At 40.8% G+C, this 15,866-nt stretch overlaps 1 protein-coding gene across 3 annotated transcripts in view; it reads right to left on the minus strand.

Moving 5' to 3' along the window:
• Positions 1–15,866, minus strand: part of DCAF1 (DDB1 and CUL4 associated factor 1) — a 56,976-nt gene that overhangs the window by 24,438 nt on the left and 16,672 nt on the right. For all 3 annotated transcript variants that reach the window (XM_074914303.1, XM_074914302.1, XM_074914304.1), the window contains exons 8-17: positions 15,491–15,592; positions 14,134–14,292; positions 11,478–11,657; positions 10,481–10,690; positions 9,143–9,312; positions 7,226–7,350; positions 4,835–6,095; positions 3,708–3,906; positions 2,318–2,400; positions 1,341–1,425 (exon numbers count right to left, since the gene is read on the minus strand). In XM_074914303.1, coding sequence (XP_074770404.1) covers positions 1,341–1,425; positions 2,318–2,400; positions 3,708–3,906; positions 4,835–6,095; positions 7,226–7,350; positions 9,143–9,312; positions 10,481–10,690; positions 11,478–11,657; positions 14,134–14,292; positions 15,491–15,592 — 2,574 coding nt within the window. The remainder of the gene's footprint in view (positions 1–1,340; positions 1,426–2,317; positions 2,401–3,707; positions 3,907–4,834; positions 6,096–7,225; positions 7,351–9,142; positions 9,313–10,480; positions 10,691–11,477; positions 11,658–14,133; positions 14,293–15,490; positions 15,593–15,866) is intronic.

The raw sequence follows: 15,866 nt of genomic DNA on the forward strand, positions 1-15,866 counted from the left end.
GTTTTCAGAATTACCCCATTTTTCATTTTGCTTTTCTATTTCAGTGAAGCATTCACTTTCAGTGAAGTGAGAGCATTCCAAAGACAACCCTTCCTACCAGTCCTTAATAGTTTTTCACAGCTGGAACCAAGTCTCACAACATGTTTCAGCCAGTACTTAGCTTACTGCAGGTTCACTGATATATTTCAATAAAATCAAGATTAGTTCCAAAGCATCTAACCCCATTATGAAAAGTGGGCTATGAAGCTGCAGGTACCACTTAGCCAGAAACTGTTTCAGAAATGGAACTGCTTTCAGAACAGATCACATTTTCAAAAAAAAAACAAACCTCCAAAGCACAGCGAGGGAAAAAAAAAGCAGAAACCATAGAAAAGGAGTTAAAGTTCCTGGCATTAACACAGGAAGGCAACTTTTCCTCAACAAACTGTTAGAAGATAAAAAGGGCTTTAACTAGTATGAAGGGTTTATAACTATCTCAGATAAATTTGATCTACAACATCCCTCAGAGCCTAGCTCTTATTCAAAGTTACAGAGAGGAAAAAATTCTCTAGAATTGGAAAATAAATCTGTTTACCAGATAAACACAATACACAAACTGATCTGACTTTCAGATAAATCCAAATTAAGAACTGGGCAGGAATGGGCAGTTTGCTTTAACAAATCAGAGCAGTAAGTAAGATCATAAATAATCCGAATGTTATGCTTCATGACAATTTTTAATGCAAATACTCTTTTGAAAGAGTCAGTGCCTATAATGAATGCAAATTAGCACTGAGAAGCAGAAGTACTCTGAAACCTGCATCTGTCAAATTTGCAGGTATTCATACAAAACCCTTCAACAGCATTCTCTCAAAATACATAGTAAAATTAAATTACCCAAAAAGAATGCTGCAAACTGGGGGGGGGGGGGCAAAAGGAGGACACTTTTAATAGGCCATTTCCCACAGCTTTTGATTGAGCTACTGTTTACTATTTACTTTTATTATTATTATTACTACTATTACTGAAAAATAAGGCAAAGGAAGCAACTTCAGGAAGAAAAAGGCGTCCTGCATGATCTCTCTCAAATGAACAAAACAAAGCAGATTATGTAATTTCCCAGAATCCTAACAACAGAGGCAACACACTGCATGCTGCTTGTGCTAAAGTTGGCTTAAAGTGGTCAAGTTTATACCCTTAAAAAAAGGAAGAAGTTATTTGACACTTTCAAACCTTTCCTCTAAAGCCTCTTAGCTCATCAGTTACACAGATCATCACAGAACCCAGATCTGTTAATAAATGTCCTGTGAAGAACTATATTCTTGTCACAGCTTCACACCATCACCTTTTTCGGTACTTACATGGGCAATGTCTCCTTTTGTGCCAATGACCCTATCCTGAGAGTGCTTGCTGAACTCCACATAGTGGTCATCAGGGAAGGAATGCCTGTAGATAGAGTCAGTAAAGAAATCAAGGAAGTGCAGATTCACACCACCTGCGTGAACCAAACACTACCCCAACACCTCCGGCAGTGGTTTCAACAATGCAGGAAGCAAAAAAACGTAAAAACAACTTTCCTTCACCATTGACCAGGGCATACTACAATGCTAAAATGCTCCACTATCAGGAAAAAAAAATCTATTACAGAGAGACTTTACGCAGACCAGCGAAAAAAACACAAGCAGCAAATTCACAGACTTGTCATCAACAGGGTCTGCCATAAACGTAACACTATCTAGAGGAGCGAGCAATGAATGGCATCACGAACGTTCAAACACACATGCAAGACTGAAGCACATTAATCTTTTTAATCTAAAGAATGCCCACTAGCTGACTTAAAACAGGTCACACCAAAACTGTTGCTTACAATTGACATAGAAAACAGTCAAATCTTTTAAAAATTAAGAGCCTTCCACACATATTTTTATGAGAAAGAACAATACTGAAATCAATTTTAAATAACTTTCTCCAGGTCTGAAAATTTCACTATGCAAATCACCATGCTAGTAAAATTCTGTAACTGGCTACAGAAAGCCTGTCAAGATAATTTACAAACATGAGAATAAAAATACAAACATTTATTTGCCTTCAGGGACAACAGTGATTTTACTGATATATCTTGTATTAAACAGGACTTCAGAGAGTTAGAATTTAGCAAAGCTGTCGGTAGCAAATAAAATAGGGAAGATAGCAAATATAAGAAAGGGAGCACATTTTACTTTTTCACAAGAGACATTGTGAGACCTGTGCTGTACTGTTCTTTCATAGACATTGTTCTTAGGGTTTCTGCCTATATTGAACTGCAACATACCCCTCAGCTGAATCAGAGTATACCTACTTCATATCAAAGACAGACTTCATGCCCCACAACGCAGACAGAGGTTGGCTCCATGTAGCAGATGTCAACAATAAAGATCCATCCTGTATTTCCATTTCCAGATGGGAGTGGAAGAAGAGAAAGGGAAAAGAATACCAGGGAAAACAGAGGTTATCATTTTACCTGTACACTTTAAACTTACAATTAGAAGATTAATTTAGGAACTATAGCAGATTGTCCTGGTTTTGGCTGAGACAGAACTAATTGTTTTGGTTTTTTTCCTTCCTTCTTAGTAGCTAGAATAGTGCTGTGTTTTGGATTCAGTACGGGATTTGGTATGAGAAGAATGTTGATAACACACTGATGGTTTTAGTTGTTGCTAAGAAGGCCTTTTCAACTTCTCATGTCCTGCTAGTGCACAAGAAGCTGGGAGGGAGCACAGCCAAAACAACAGACCCAAACTGGCCAATGGAATATACCATATCATATAACATCACGCTCAATATACCAATAAGGGTTCATTGGGAAGCTCTACTTGGATTTTCAGGATGTTGGTTTTAGTATTCTCCCTTCTATGGGATCACTAGCCAGGAATGGGCTGGGCATTGGTCAGCAGGTGGTGAGCAACCATATTGTGCATTACCTGTTTGTATTTTCTATTATTACTATTATCATTATTATTTCAATTTTATTTCAATTATTAAATTGTTTTTATCTCATCCTACAAGTCTCCTTACCCTTACCCATCCAACTCTCTCCCCCATTCCCCAGGGATGGGGGAGGGTAAGCGAGCAGCTGCATGATGTTTGGCTGTTGGCCAGGTTTAAACCCCGATACAGATTTTGTGTTTACTAAACTACTCTAATGGGGATGAAGTCTAGGTTTCTAATACCAGGCAGAATATAAAAAGCCCTTGGCAGACAAAAAAAACCATTACAGATAACAATAGGAATTATCTATTATGTTAATAGGTAAAAATCAGATAATCTATGCCTGAATTTTGATGCTCTGAGTGGAGTTAATTCTGCTTATAAATCAGTTATCTTTTTTTTCTTCCTAGAATCAGCCCTCAAAAGATTTCTTTTCCAACAAAGAGAGGTTATATGAAGTTTGACATCTTATCGCACATTTATCTTACATAGCCAGTTAAAGCATTTTTCCATTTCCAAACATATATTTTCATTATTTATGAGGGCACACAGACACTGTGCATCTTCTCCATTATCTTGGGAAGAAAAAAAAATAACTGTAGAACTTACAGAGAGGGAGTATGTAACTATTACAAATACTTTAATAACAAGCATTGCAGGCTAGGTGCATTTTAGATGTAAATATCCAGATGGGCCCAAACCAGACCAGATCTCAGGCTGTGAGAACTTCTATAACTCAGAACAGATCACTGATTACTTACCCTAGATGGCTCAAGGTGCGTGATGGCAGAGTTATGGCAGTTGTAACTGGCCTCTTCCTGTCCACTGAATACATTATAGAGTTTTAACTGCCCCGTGCAAGTACCCAGCATTAAGAATCGTTCTCTTGCAGAAAAAGCACAACAAGTAAAGCCACTCTCATCCTCATTTGCTTCCCTGAACACAGAAATTGGACGGAACCTAGAGAAGGTAGAAATATAAGGGTCACCCAAAGAGAAAAAAAAACAAAATTGAAATGCTGTGTGATGATATTAAATCCATTCTTTAAAAATCACTTAGATGCAAGTTACATCTTTCTTCTAGGACAAGCTAAGTGTCAATTGTAAGACTAGCACTCAAGTGAGTATGTTACCACAGTGTTTGCAATGTTTCAGGGTTTGTTTTGCGTTCTTAAGTACTTCTGTTTAAGCACATCATTAAGCTGAAGCACTTGGGAGTCCATCTTCAAAGTTGGATTGATAGAAAAACCTGTAAAGCTGTCACCTGGATAGCAAAAAATTTCTAACAGTTCTGAAACACTCAACACAAGAAAGCACGGCACATCAGCCAAATAACCTCCTGTCATCACAATTTCCCAAGGTGATACTTGTTTCACTGTGAAGATGCTTTCATCTATGTGTCAACTTTATTTTTATAAATTTTACATCATCTTCCAATTCAACCTCAGCAAAGAAAAGCCATGTAAAAAGGCTAACAACTGGTGGTGCTGCGGAATCAGCTGCAACAGCAATATATGGATTCTGCTGTCCTGCATCTGTCAGCCAGCCATCCTCCAGGCTATGCTACACTGTCATTTAAAACTGGCATGACATACTTACCTTCCAAAGGAGAATAAAGAGCCGTGAGCTTTATCAGTCAGTGTTGCTAATGAATTAACATGAACTGAAAATAAAGTGTGCTTTATGTGCTAAGGGTCAGTACTAAGGACAAGAGAAACAGAATGACTTCTAAAAATGCCTTTCAAGGCTCTCCCACTTGTCACTGTTGAATTAAAACACTTTTCTCTCCGAGTATACTCCACTGCAGGACTGCACAGCCTGAATCCAGGTAAGGCTTTGTGGCACAGGGTACATCCTGAGAGGGATCAAGAGACACTTTTCTTCCTTACCTGCTAAATATAAGGTGTCTATCAAAGCAGCCACCATCCACCCCTCCATATTTCGGAAAGGCTGCCCTGCGGGTCAGCCGTGAGGTAAAGTTAGTTGGCGCTTGGCGCCTCTGTTTTGGCTCAGGACACTGGTGGGGAGTAAAGAGAGAGAAAGGGGGACAGGTGGCAACAGGGTTCTTGCAGCGGGCGTGCTGCTCCCTAAGGTACTCTGTGATTATACTGTCCAGCGTGGGTGGGGAAGGAAGGTGTCTGTCCAGCTGCTTTTTGATAGCTGGGCTCTGGCTGTAGGCGCCATGGTCCGATTTTTGTCGCAACACTCTGATTTTCCTGCCGTTGCAGGGAGATGGCCTCTCCCTGACAAAGCTAATCCTGCCAATCAGAGGAGAGTTGCTGGCATAAGAAGGGCCTGGAAGGGCCAGTGGACCTTGGGATGCAGGCGGCCTTGTCTGAGCATGAACAGAGGCGGCAGTGGAACCTACAGAAGTGTGGCTACTCAAACGGGCTGAGATGCCATTAGCTATGCGAGGAGTGCGAGGCAGGGTCACAGGAGAGGCAGCAGCCGCAACAGGGGTGAAGGCAGATGAATGAGATGCTGCAGTCATGGGTAGGTCAGCCTCCTTAGTAAGGACAGATGCAGTTTCTCCTAGGCCCTTAGAGATGAGATGGTTCCGAATCAGGAGCAGGAGCTCCTTCTCAGGAAACGTGATCCTTGACTGGGCCACCACATCCGCTTTCTGCAACCGAGCCAGAGAGACATCTGTGCCGATCAGCAACGGCTTCCCCGAGACACGCTCTATCAGCTCAGCAGCGTATTTGCAGAACTTCACATGCTCGCTGCGCTTGTCCTGAAGCACCGGCTCTTTCATCAGCTGCTGAATTTGACAACTGCTGAAGAGGGGGAGCTTGCTGATAATCTGCCGGACAGTACTGCTGCGCGAGAGCCCCACCAAGGCTTTACAGGCTAATGCTCGAATCTGATCCGCGTCTGTGATCGGCATCTTTATAGACAGCAAGGACAGCAGCACTTTGATGCCGTTGTTGGACTGTACCACATTCCACATCTTAGCTAATGTGTGCTCACTGCTCTTGGGGGCCTGAGGCAGCTTTCGCCGAGGAGTTCCAGAGATGAATTTGCCAATACTGGAGATCCGATTATCTGGCCCACATACACAATTGATGATGATCTGAAGGGCTGATTTCTGAATCTCAGCATCATGGATGAAAAATTCACCTTCAGCAACTCCAAGGATGATACTAATACCTAGTGAGGGAAAGAAATAGTTTCTTTAGTACTCTGAAATTTATCTTATGCAGTTTATCAGACAAGTAAGGGAGCCTTCCAAAAATGAGAAGTAAATAGGTAATTCTCTTCATTCTGGAATTTCTGAAGTTCTGCTAACTAATGCAAGATGTATTCATCTACCTTACTGGCAAAATGCTTTCCTACATTGATGCCTCTCCACTTTAGCATCAGTAAATAGGGAGTCAAACAAACTTTCAGAGAACGTATCAGCATGGCCCAGGAATGCACAATCTGACATACCTTGCAGAGAGAAAGATGCACAGGCATGCCTCTGATCCTTACTGCAGAAATCAATATTGTATAAATATTGCAATATTGCAGAAATATACAATACTGCAGAAAACAATACTGTATAAATACTATCAAAGTGGAAACAGAAAGGAAGGAAGGGGACTGTGTTATGAAGGGAAAAAAATTAATCATATCACAGCTTCCAAAAGGAGTCAGACACAAAGAAAACTTTGGGGTTTTTTTTCCCCCCAGAGGTCCTGTTCCATATCCACTTAAGAAGATCAAAACCCTCACTCAAGAAAGAATTGGTGTTTTGTCTAGAGAAAGGTTTTGTGCAAAGGAAATGGTCTTTTGCCTATATCTAGTACTCTGCCTGCCTTTTATTTTTCTTCTCTTAAAAAGAAAGTCAGGCCCCAGTTAACGCATAAGCCTCAGATGTGATCCACGCACATCTCACTCATTTTCACAGTGAATCTGTGGGTAGCCAGTTAGAGCATAACTCAAACAGCAATAATCTCCCATATTCTCAAATGCCATATCCCCAGGAGACCTACATTTCTGAGAAGTTGAGGGAACCTAATAGTCCCATTACGAAAGTAGATTTGCCTCCATCTGTATTTAATGAGCTCTTGAAGAGAAGCACAAGTCAAAGACCATGCTTTCAAATTTGTAATCCAACCACAGTGATAATCATGAACCAATTTTAACTAGTCTACTCTCCCATTTATTTGCATCCCTGATGGTAACTAAGTACATTATTTTAACCCTTGTCTCACTGGAGATAGGAAACAGACAGCTAAAAACCATGTAGCAGAAAACAATGGATAAGTCAGTCATCAGGACCATATTCAGCTTACCCACAGTGGAAACAGTAGATCCAGCTTCATCTAACACATCCACAGGTTCTGCCAGCTGCAACTGGATTTTAGGAACCACAGTCAGGATGGCTAGTACATCCAAAGCATACCGTACTGTGTCATTCCTGGAAGACAACAACAGCAGAACTTCCTAGAGGTGTACATATAGAGCTGTTGCAATAACATAAGATAGTATTTAATCTACTCTACTCCAACAAATAGGAGTAAATCAGTCACATCTGATGTTTTTGATGGTGCCTTTTGCTTTTAGAATATTCCACTCTTAAAGGTCTAGTCTACACAAAAGGCAGTGCTCACATACACACCACTGCTTGCAGCCTGTCAACATTTAGCCCACACTGCCCACAGGCTCCTAAAAGCACTCTAATTTTGTATTTATAAAAATAAGAACGTTAAGACTTATCCACAAAGGCATTCTAAATTAAGCTTCTAGATCTAATCTAACTCTACATCTTCACTGGGGAATCACTGCTGTCTAAAATACCCTGTCACCAGTCAACTACGAAAGAAGCTTTTCTGAAGGAAAGGGAAACTGCTTAGCAGTAAAACAAACAATTGTGACAGGGGAAAAAGGCATCAAATTATGCACCAGTGTAAGGGACACAAAGGTGTGTGGAAGATGAAAAGGGCTGTTAAAGGTGAAAAAGCAGAACAATGCAAGAAAAGGGAGGAGAAGGCTTGCAAGCCTTCATGGAAAAGTAGGGGTTAACCCAGGTAGCAATTAGGAAACAGCTGCAGACAGTAAGAAACAAGAGAACAGAAACTACCCAGGAGAGTGCAACCTGAGAGAGGGGAGGGCAGGCAGGGAGGCAGGGGATTGCAGAAGCAAAACAGATTTCAAAGGCTTTTAAGTTAGGCAAGGAGCTCCTGCAGGCAGCAGAAATAAGGAGGAGTGAGTCCTGGTGACAAGAATGTCGTTGATGACAACTAGTTATAGCAGTGACTCACCAGCAAGCATATCTCTAGAGAGGACTAGAGTTTCACTCTGGGGAGCAGATGGTCATTAGGATAAAGAGGCTAGAATCTTGCACCCATCCTCCTTTTGAACTGGGGACAGGATCCTAATGGTATTGTGAGCCTGGTGGCAGTTCTCTTTCTTTCGTAACAGAAAGGATGCTGCAGATTTTTCTGGGGTAGGGAGGTGGGGGGAAGAGGTGCCACAGAAAGATAACAATACCATAGTGCCCCCACAGCTTGTCTGCAGCCAAGACAAGAGAGAAACTTAAAAGTGGCATCATAAAGTGAGCCCCTCTACCAACATGTTGAGTTTAACAGCTGGTTGTGTATCATCTAGGGACATGAACCTGAGCAATGCACAGTAACAATCTTCAGTCTTTTTCCTCTCTCATGCTGGCTTGTTGCACAGTCACACAACGCCTTTGCAGAGTTATATCTGCTCAGTAAATTTCAAATAGCCGCAAATCAATCAAGTGATACACAGTATCCTCAAGTCAGCTAAACCTACTACATCAAAACAGACATCCCACCTGTTTCCAGGATTAACATATGTTTTCATTTCATCCTCTACTTTGAAGGTTCTCTAGCTTTTCTCTAACAAAAAGAGGTAAACAGATTTTGAGACAGATAGAAAGCGGCACGGAATTGTGAGTAAACTCTACTATGACATTGATTTCTCAGAAATCAAAGGCCTGCGGCATTTTGGCTCTTCATAAATTTCATGATATCCCTCTCTCTACCTCAAAATTTTATTTCCCCCTTCCAAGGCGTTAAGTTTCCTAAGCACTATGTAGCCATAGCACAGGCCCTAACAGCACTAACCAGTATGTGCCTGTTCTAAACGCTATCAGAGAGGTAGAAAATCTAGAAAGATGATGTCCTGCCCAGAAGTCACAACTTTTACTGCACTAAAATACAGTACTACAGCGAACAGCTCACCTTGCATAGTATGTCTTCCAGTTGCACGCTATTGAAATGAGCTGAAGCATGAGTTGGACGCAAGACAATTTGAGAAAAACCTCTGCTGGCTCCCAGTAGAGCTGTGCTGGACCATACTCAATCAGGAACTCCATCATCTCAACAATCTGCTCATGAGTATACGAACAGGCCTGCAGGAAAGCAAGTTAGAACATCACATCAAGCAAATGCAAGAATGCACACCAAGTCCTCCCCTGCCGGGATTTAACTGAAAACTGCATCCATAAAGAGTAGACTGCCACTGTCTCTTGCAGATTAAGTATTTGCTTTGTTTTATTCCCCAAATATAAAAGAATACAGTAACTATCACTATAATATACAATAATAATTTTAAGAATAACATCCTTTAAGTTTCTTTGCAGTCCTAGAAGCCTTAGGTCAGTTTAAGAAGAAAAATTACATTAAATGAAACTTCGACTTTGTTTTTAAGCTACTAATCTAGTAGTTACTAGACCATCATTCAAAATAAATTTGTGCTATAAAATTAAAAAAGGCTGCAAAAAATAATTACAGTTTCTCAGTTCTGACTACAAAACAAAGAAAAAGATGGAAATTCCTAACAAGCTTGCCTTTCAATAATTTTTATTTTTTAAATTACATAAGAAGGTGGCAGCTTATACATATTTCTTTTTTACTGAAAATAAGTGATTTTTGCAGCAGCAAAAAACCCTTTATGTTTTCTTATTTCAGTTCTTCTAGAATGCCATCATAAATTAAACCAGAAATCACAGGTGAATGCTCCCTCAAAACAAGCAGCCATAAAATTCAGTTTAAACAAACAAACAAAAAAATCACTTTGCAGGGAGAAAGTAGTTAAAAAAAAAAAAAAATCATGGCCAACACAAGAATCTCGCAGGTCATTCCTAAAATCCATGGTGTCCAAAAGACACATTTCTGTTGTCATTATCAAATCAAACTTATTTCCAAGTTTGTCAACATTATGCACTTTTCTATACACACCGATTTTGTCCTTTTAAAGATTAAAAGAACAGGAAAACCCATAAGTATCAAAAATAACCTGCCTTTAACTTAAGTTTTTGAAATATGGAAAGGGAATCACAGCAGATGAGCAGGAACCTTAATCAGATGTAGTGCAGAAAAATACAGAAGAGCCTTTGAGGTTCCTCTATTACTGTCATTCCACAAGGCAGGAAAAAAGTACAAATAAAAAAATTCCTATCCCTATAAATAGCCTACTGCCTAGTTATTCCACTGGCTTCAAAGGAAATCCACATTTTCCTGCAGCTTGGATTTGCTTGAAAAATGCACCACGTTAAAAGCTTGCAACATGCTACTCGCCTTGTAGGGGGGCTGCGGATGGACCAGAATGCCACCTTCAGTGCGCTGGAGTGACTGCTTCACCTGTTCAAGTTTGATAGCAAGGTGAGCTTCAAAGTATCTACGTAAAGCCATGCAGGTGTGTTTCCCAGTCTGGCGACTGGCAAAGATCTCATCATCACTCAGGAGGGCTCCTTGGTCTTCCAGGTTTAAGATCTCAAGAGTGCTTATCTTCAGAAAGAGGTTGGGTGGAGGAAAAAAAATAAAGTTTCATCAGCTTACCCTTCAGGAAAAAAAAGACACCTACAGTTTTCAGCTGCGCTTGTGCCAAACCCAAACAAACTTACTTCGCTATACAGGACATACAAGCACACTCTCTGAAAGCTGATAAAAGCTGTCCGAACAGAAAAGGCCATGTGAATGGATAAATATTAAGTCTGAAAAGAACTATTCCCCCTCCTTATATTACACAACACAAAGTGTGCTTACACCCTGCAGTGCTGATGTCCCCGAGCTAGGTACAACCCAGGCTATTGGGACTTCAGAGCAATATCATGCAGACGTACCAGCTTTTGTACATAAACAGTATAATTTCTCCTCATAAGACATGGTGGTTACCACAGCACAAACACAGCTGTACCTCTCCTGGAACCAGTCTGGATTTATTTACATCCATAAGGGTGCACGACAATACCACAGATGTATGTGGAATGGTGAGAAACATCCCAACTACCACTAAGCTACCACTGTTTGAATATGTAGTGCTTAACCCAGGAGTTGCACCAAAAAGCTCTCAAAATGTTAGCAAGTCTCTGGACAATAAACACATTAAGAAGAAAAACAAGAGATCCACGTGTATGTTGCTTAGAAAACTCATATCTCTCCATCTCTTGGGAGCTGAGGAGGAAAAAAGACCAAGCAAAACCAAAGAAAGAACAGAACTCTCCACAGTTGCACTGTAAAGGGTGCAAAACCTGACACTAAAACCCAGTTCACCACATAGAAATACAAGCCTTACCAGGTTAACCAGACGTCGAAGGCCATCATGCCTGTCAAAGAGCTCCAGGACAGCACGGAAGGAGAAGCAAATGGAGAAGAACATGGTAGCATGGCAGCAGCCCGAGGCATGGGAGCACTCCATTAGCCATAAGGTGTAGTTTACTACATCTGAAAGCACATTGTGGGGGTGCATGCACACCTAGAAAGCAAAAGAACATTCTTGAGAAGGACTTCAAACAGATTGCTAAGGAGAATTTGTCCAAGGAGAATGAGAGTTCTGAGGGGCAAACATCAGTTACTCCCACAGCTTGACTTGGGACATCAGAGACAGGAAATAAAAAGTCCCATTTCCAGAGCAGTAAAAGAAACCCCTGTGAGACTAATAAAGACTATGATGTGGCAATGGAGGACTAGCAATTGGTCCATTCCCAGACCTAAACAGTATAAATACAGCAGTCAGTGTAGTATAATTCCACAGAGTCCTTCTCCATACCACTTCAAGCTATCCAAAGAATAGCAGCTAGAGGCAGAGAAGGAAGGGAAGTTTCCACTAAAGAAACAAAAATTCTTCTCAGTGTAACAGTATCATACGCTATGTTCAAGTTCTGGCAAACCCTGATAGCACTGAAGTCTAGGGGAATTGCAAGGATCATCAAATGCAAATCTAAACCATGACCTTCTCTGGAAATACACAACTCAGCTGGTCTTTTTCTTCACTGCCTCCGAGATGTGCAGACCATGTCCTCAGAATTGCACTCGTGCATACATTTGTCAGCTGCCAGTGATGAGGAATCCTCAGAACCCTCTGCCAGGGTCAGCGCCGAGAGGAACAGCAGAGCACTGTATGCCAGCTGCTATATGCCAGGTCAGCAGATTCATCCCTTCTCTGCTGGTGTTAGACATACTCAGAGAACACAGCGCTACCAGCTCCAGCCTTGCTTCCACCCCAAACCCCAAGGCTTGGCATGGACTAAGTGACAAGGGACTGCTCCTTGAAACTGGCTTCCTCTGAAATCCAAAGATGAGTCAGAAACCTGCTCTACCTGGTACCTGTAGATATTGGGGGTAATGTGACTACAAAACAGCTGCATGGTTTTATCACATGGCCCAAGAATGTCAAGCAGAAGGAATGAAATGCTCATGCAGCACCCTGCCACGGCTTTTGGTTTTCCTTTTAGACTACTATAAGTAGCAAGAGGAATCAGAGGAAAAAAAAGAAGGGAGAAAAAAAAAGGAGCATAAAGAGCTTTCTCATTACAAAGTTCAGAGAAACACGAAAGCAGGTCATATGCAGCCAAGGTCCATCCTTCTGACATAATAGGCAAAAAGAAGTAGAGGGAACATTATTCCCATTTCACCTTTCTTGCCTTCATAAGGGAGATGCAATACAGGATACAGACAGCCCTGATCAACCATGATTACCAAAAGGTTTTTGAATTCACTCATACAAATACCTGCAGAACACAAATGCCAGCAGAATCCATACAGATACGGCCTTAAACAACCATTATCAGTCCAGCCTCTACATGCTCAGGAGTGTTAAGCATGTTAAATCACAACACACATTCAGACAGCATCAAAAACTAGAAATAAAGTAAGCAGAAATGTACAGTTACAAGTTTAACTGCTTCCATTTTCAGCTGAAAAAAACCCACAATAGTAGACAATGCCAGGGACAGGCTAGGAATTGAAAGCCATCACTCAAAGCAGAGCAGAGCTGGAAGGCTTAAGGCTACAACTTTGCAGTTACTTTGAATTAATCTTAGAGCAGGATGGTCCCATATGCCAGTACTAATGCTCACAAGCTGAAAGTTTGGTGTGTTTTTTTTTTTTCTTGGCATGGTAGCAACTTTAGAATAAATTGTATCAGTTTGTAGGTCTGGCTCAGCATGCACGTGCTGCTGCTAGTACAAAAAATAAAAAAAGGAAATAGAATCACTGTTTAAAGCAGCTGGAAAATTGAAGCTTAAGGATAGACAGCTGTATCAATCTGTCTGAAGGGATGCTTGCTGGAGGAACATTACTAAACTGAGAGGAGGATATCTTTTAAGAACTTTTTTCTATGTTAGAATATGAGGTGAGGAACTTTACCTTCATTATCAGCTGTTTTAACAGTTATAAGCTCAGGCCACAGATAACCCTTAGTGTCATTTAATTTGATGTTCTGAACAAGGCAGACCAGATCTGCATCGGTCTTCTGCACTCTAACATCACCACAGAAGGGATGCTGCTGTCTGGGATCTGACTGAGGCATTGTGTAACACAGGAGCTATCCACGCAGGGACTGCACATAGAAGAAGCAACCTCAGGTATAAGAGTCAACTGGAACAGGCGGGAGAGGAAAGACAAATGAGAAAGGAGGAGTTTTTACTACTTTTTTTTTCTTTGAGGAAAGAGCAAAGAAGAGGATGAAGAGGGTGATGAAAGTATTGAGACAATGACAACAAGACAGAGGTCTTCAGTTAATTCCCTAGAAACAGAAATCCACACCCTTGAAATAAAACACTCAAAACACACCATTATTTATATGCTTCCTATTGCCTCTGCACATACCAGAGCCTTCTATATAAATTTGCTTTTTAGCTTAGGAAAAGTTTATTCACTGTTTGAACATATGTAGAAACACTAAGAAACGATGGGAATCACTGCAGTTACAGAAGAAGAATGCCTCTTACCCTCTCCATTGCATCTTGATTGTAAGACAAATAATATAAGCACATGGAGACCCCTGTTGCTGCCATGGAAGGACGAGGAATCTCCAGCAACTTTTGCACTCCTCCATGAGCAACAAACTCCGTTGCAAACTTGTTGTGCAGCAGCAATGATGCCAAATGCTAAGAAGGATAAAAGCAGATTAGACGGGAATTCTTCAAACTGTCATCAGTTCCATCCCCCGCCCCATAGAAAAACAGATGGCAGAAAAAACAAGCACTCCGTGCTTTGTCCACTTATTTCCTCCTGCAATTATATTTAACTGCAGAATGTAGTATTTATCCCAATGACAAAAGCAAAAAAGGCACTATCACTTTGTTTTACACATCTTGCAAAAGAAATACAAGAAAAGCGGAGCAACTCAGAAATTATTCAATAGGCCACCTTAAGTCTTCCTATTCTTTTCATATTAAATCACTTTCTATTATCACTAATAAATATTTAAATTTGCATTCACACTTTGTATATACCATATTGCTGGCAAGAATGATTTTACAAAATGAATTTTAAAGGCTATTGTTAAAACAGAAGGCTGCAGCTGCACTGAAGTTTACTACACACTACTTTTGTGTATTATCAACACCTTAAGAGGAAACAGTAAGAACCATTGTAAACCCCACTCCACTCCCAACTGAGGTAATCTACACCTTTCGTAGGAACACTGCTCCTTGGAAATAAATTCTCAGACAATGAAAATGAAACTGAGAGAAAGATGACACTGGAGGATCAGAGGCAGAGAAGTTACTGTCAAAAAGGGAAAGAATGCACAGAAAAATATAGCTTGTACTGCTGCACTGCAGGTTATTTTGTGTGGTTTTGTACCTCAGGGAGGTAACCTTAAAGACTACTCATACAAAACTACTGTATTTCAAACATTAAGCTCAGAGATGTCATGCTGGGGCTTCTGGGAGTAAGATGCTTATGCTTCTTAACCCTTACAAATGTTCCACTGCCTGTCATCTCAAGGGACAACTCAGGAATGCCATCTAAGGACAGCAGGAACACAAGCATTTAACAGAAAAAGACATTTTTATCATCTTCAGATAGGCAAATGGCGGGTCAAATTAATGGCACTTCCTGCACAATTAAGATCTTTTTTATCCCCTCCCCTCTTTCTTTTTATTTTAAATACTCGAGAGTTATATAAACAAAACTGCAATGCATTCAAGTTGCATGAAAGACAAATCCAATCCCAGGGAATGCTGCAAGATACACAGACCTAAAGAAGGTGAGCATTTGCCTTTGACGCATGAGGCACACGTATATTCAATGTTTTTACAATGTTTATGGTACATTTTATGCATTACGAAAGCAATTTACCTTAAGGGCTTCAAAAGTGAGCAGCACATCGTTGGTTCGCTTCAAATCGATGTAGTACATCATCAGTTCCCTTGATCCCAGTTGCATAAAGATGGGCAGTAGCTGAGAAAAATAAAATTGGAAGACTAGCTGAATGTTTCATGGGAAATACAAGGTCTGTTTTGGTTTTTACTCTCTCAAACCCCCAGTTTTCCCCTATTAGCAGATACCTGTTATGAGAGGTCAGTGGTAACCAGCTCCATCCATAGGAAGCAATAAAGGTTAACAGACCTCTTGTAATACATCTGCTGACTGCAGCAAGGTGCATGACAGCTGCCACACGGAAATCTTAAGACTCTCCTTCAAGTGCGGCTATGGCATGTCCACACAGATACCA

The sequence above is a fragment of the Athene noctua genome, chromosome 10 (genome assembly GCF_965140245.1).
Source record: "Athene noctua chromosome 10, bAthNoc1.hap1.1, whole genome shotgun sequence".
In the NCBI taxonomy this organism is placed as follows: domain Eukaryota; kingdom Metazoa; phylum Chordata; class Aves; order Strigiformes; family Strigidae; genus Athene; species Athene noctua.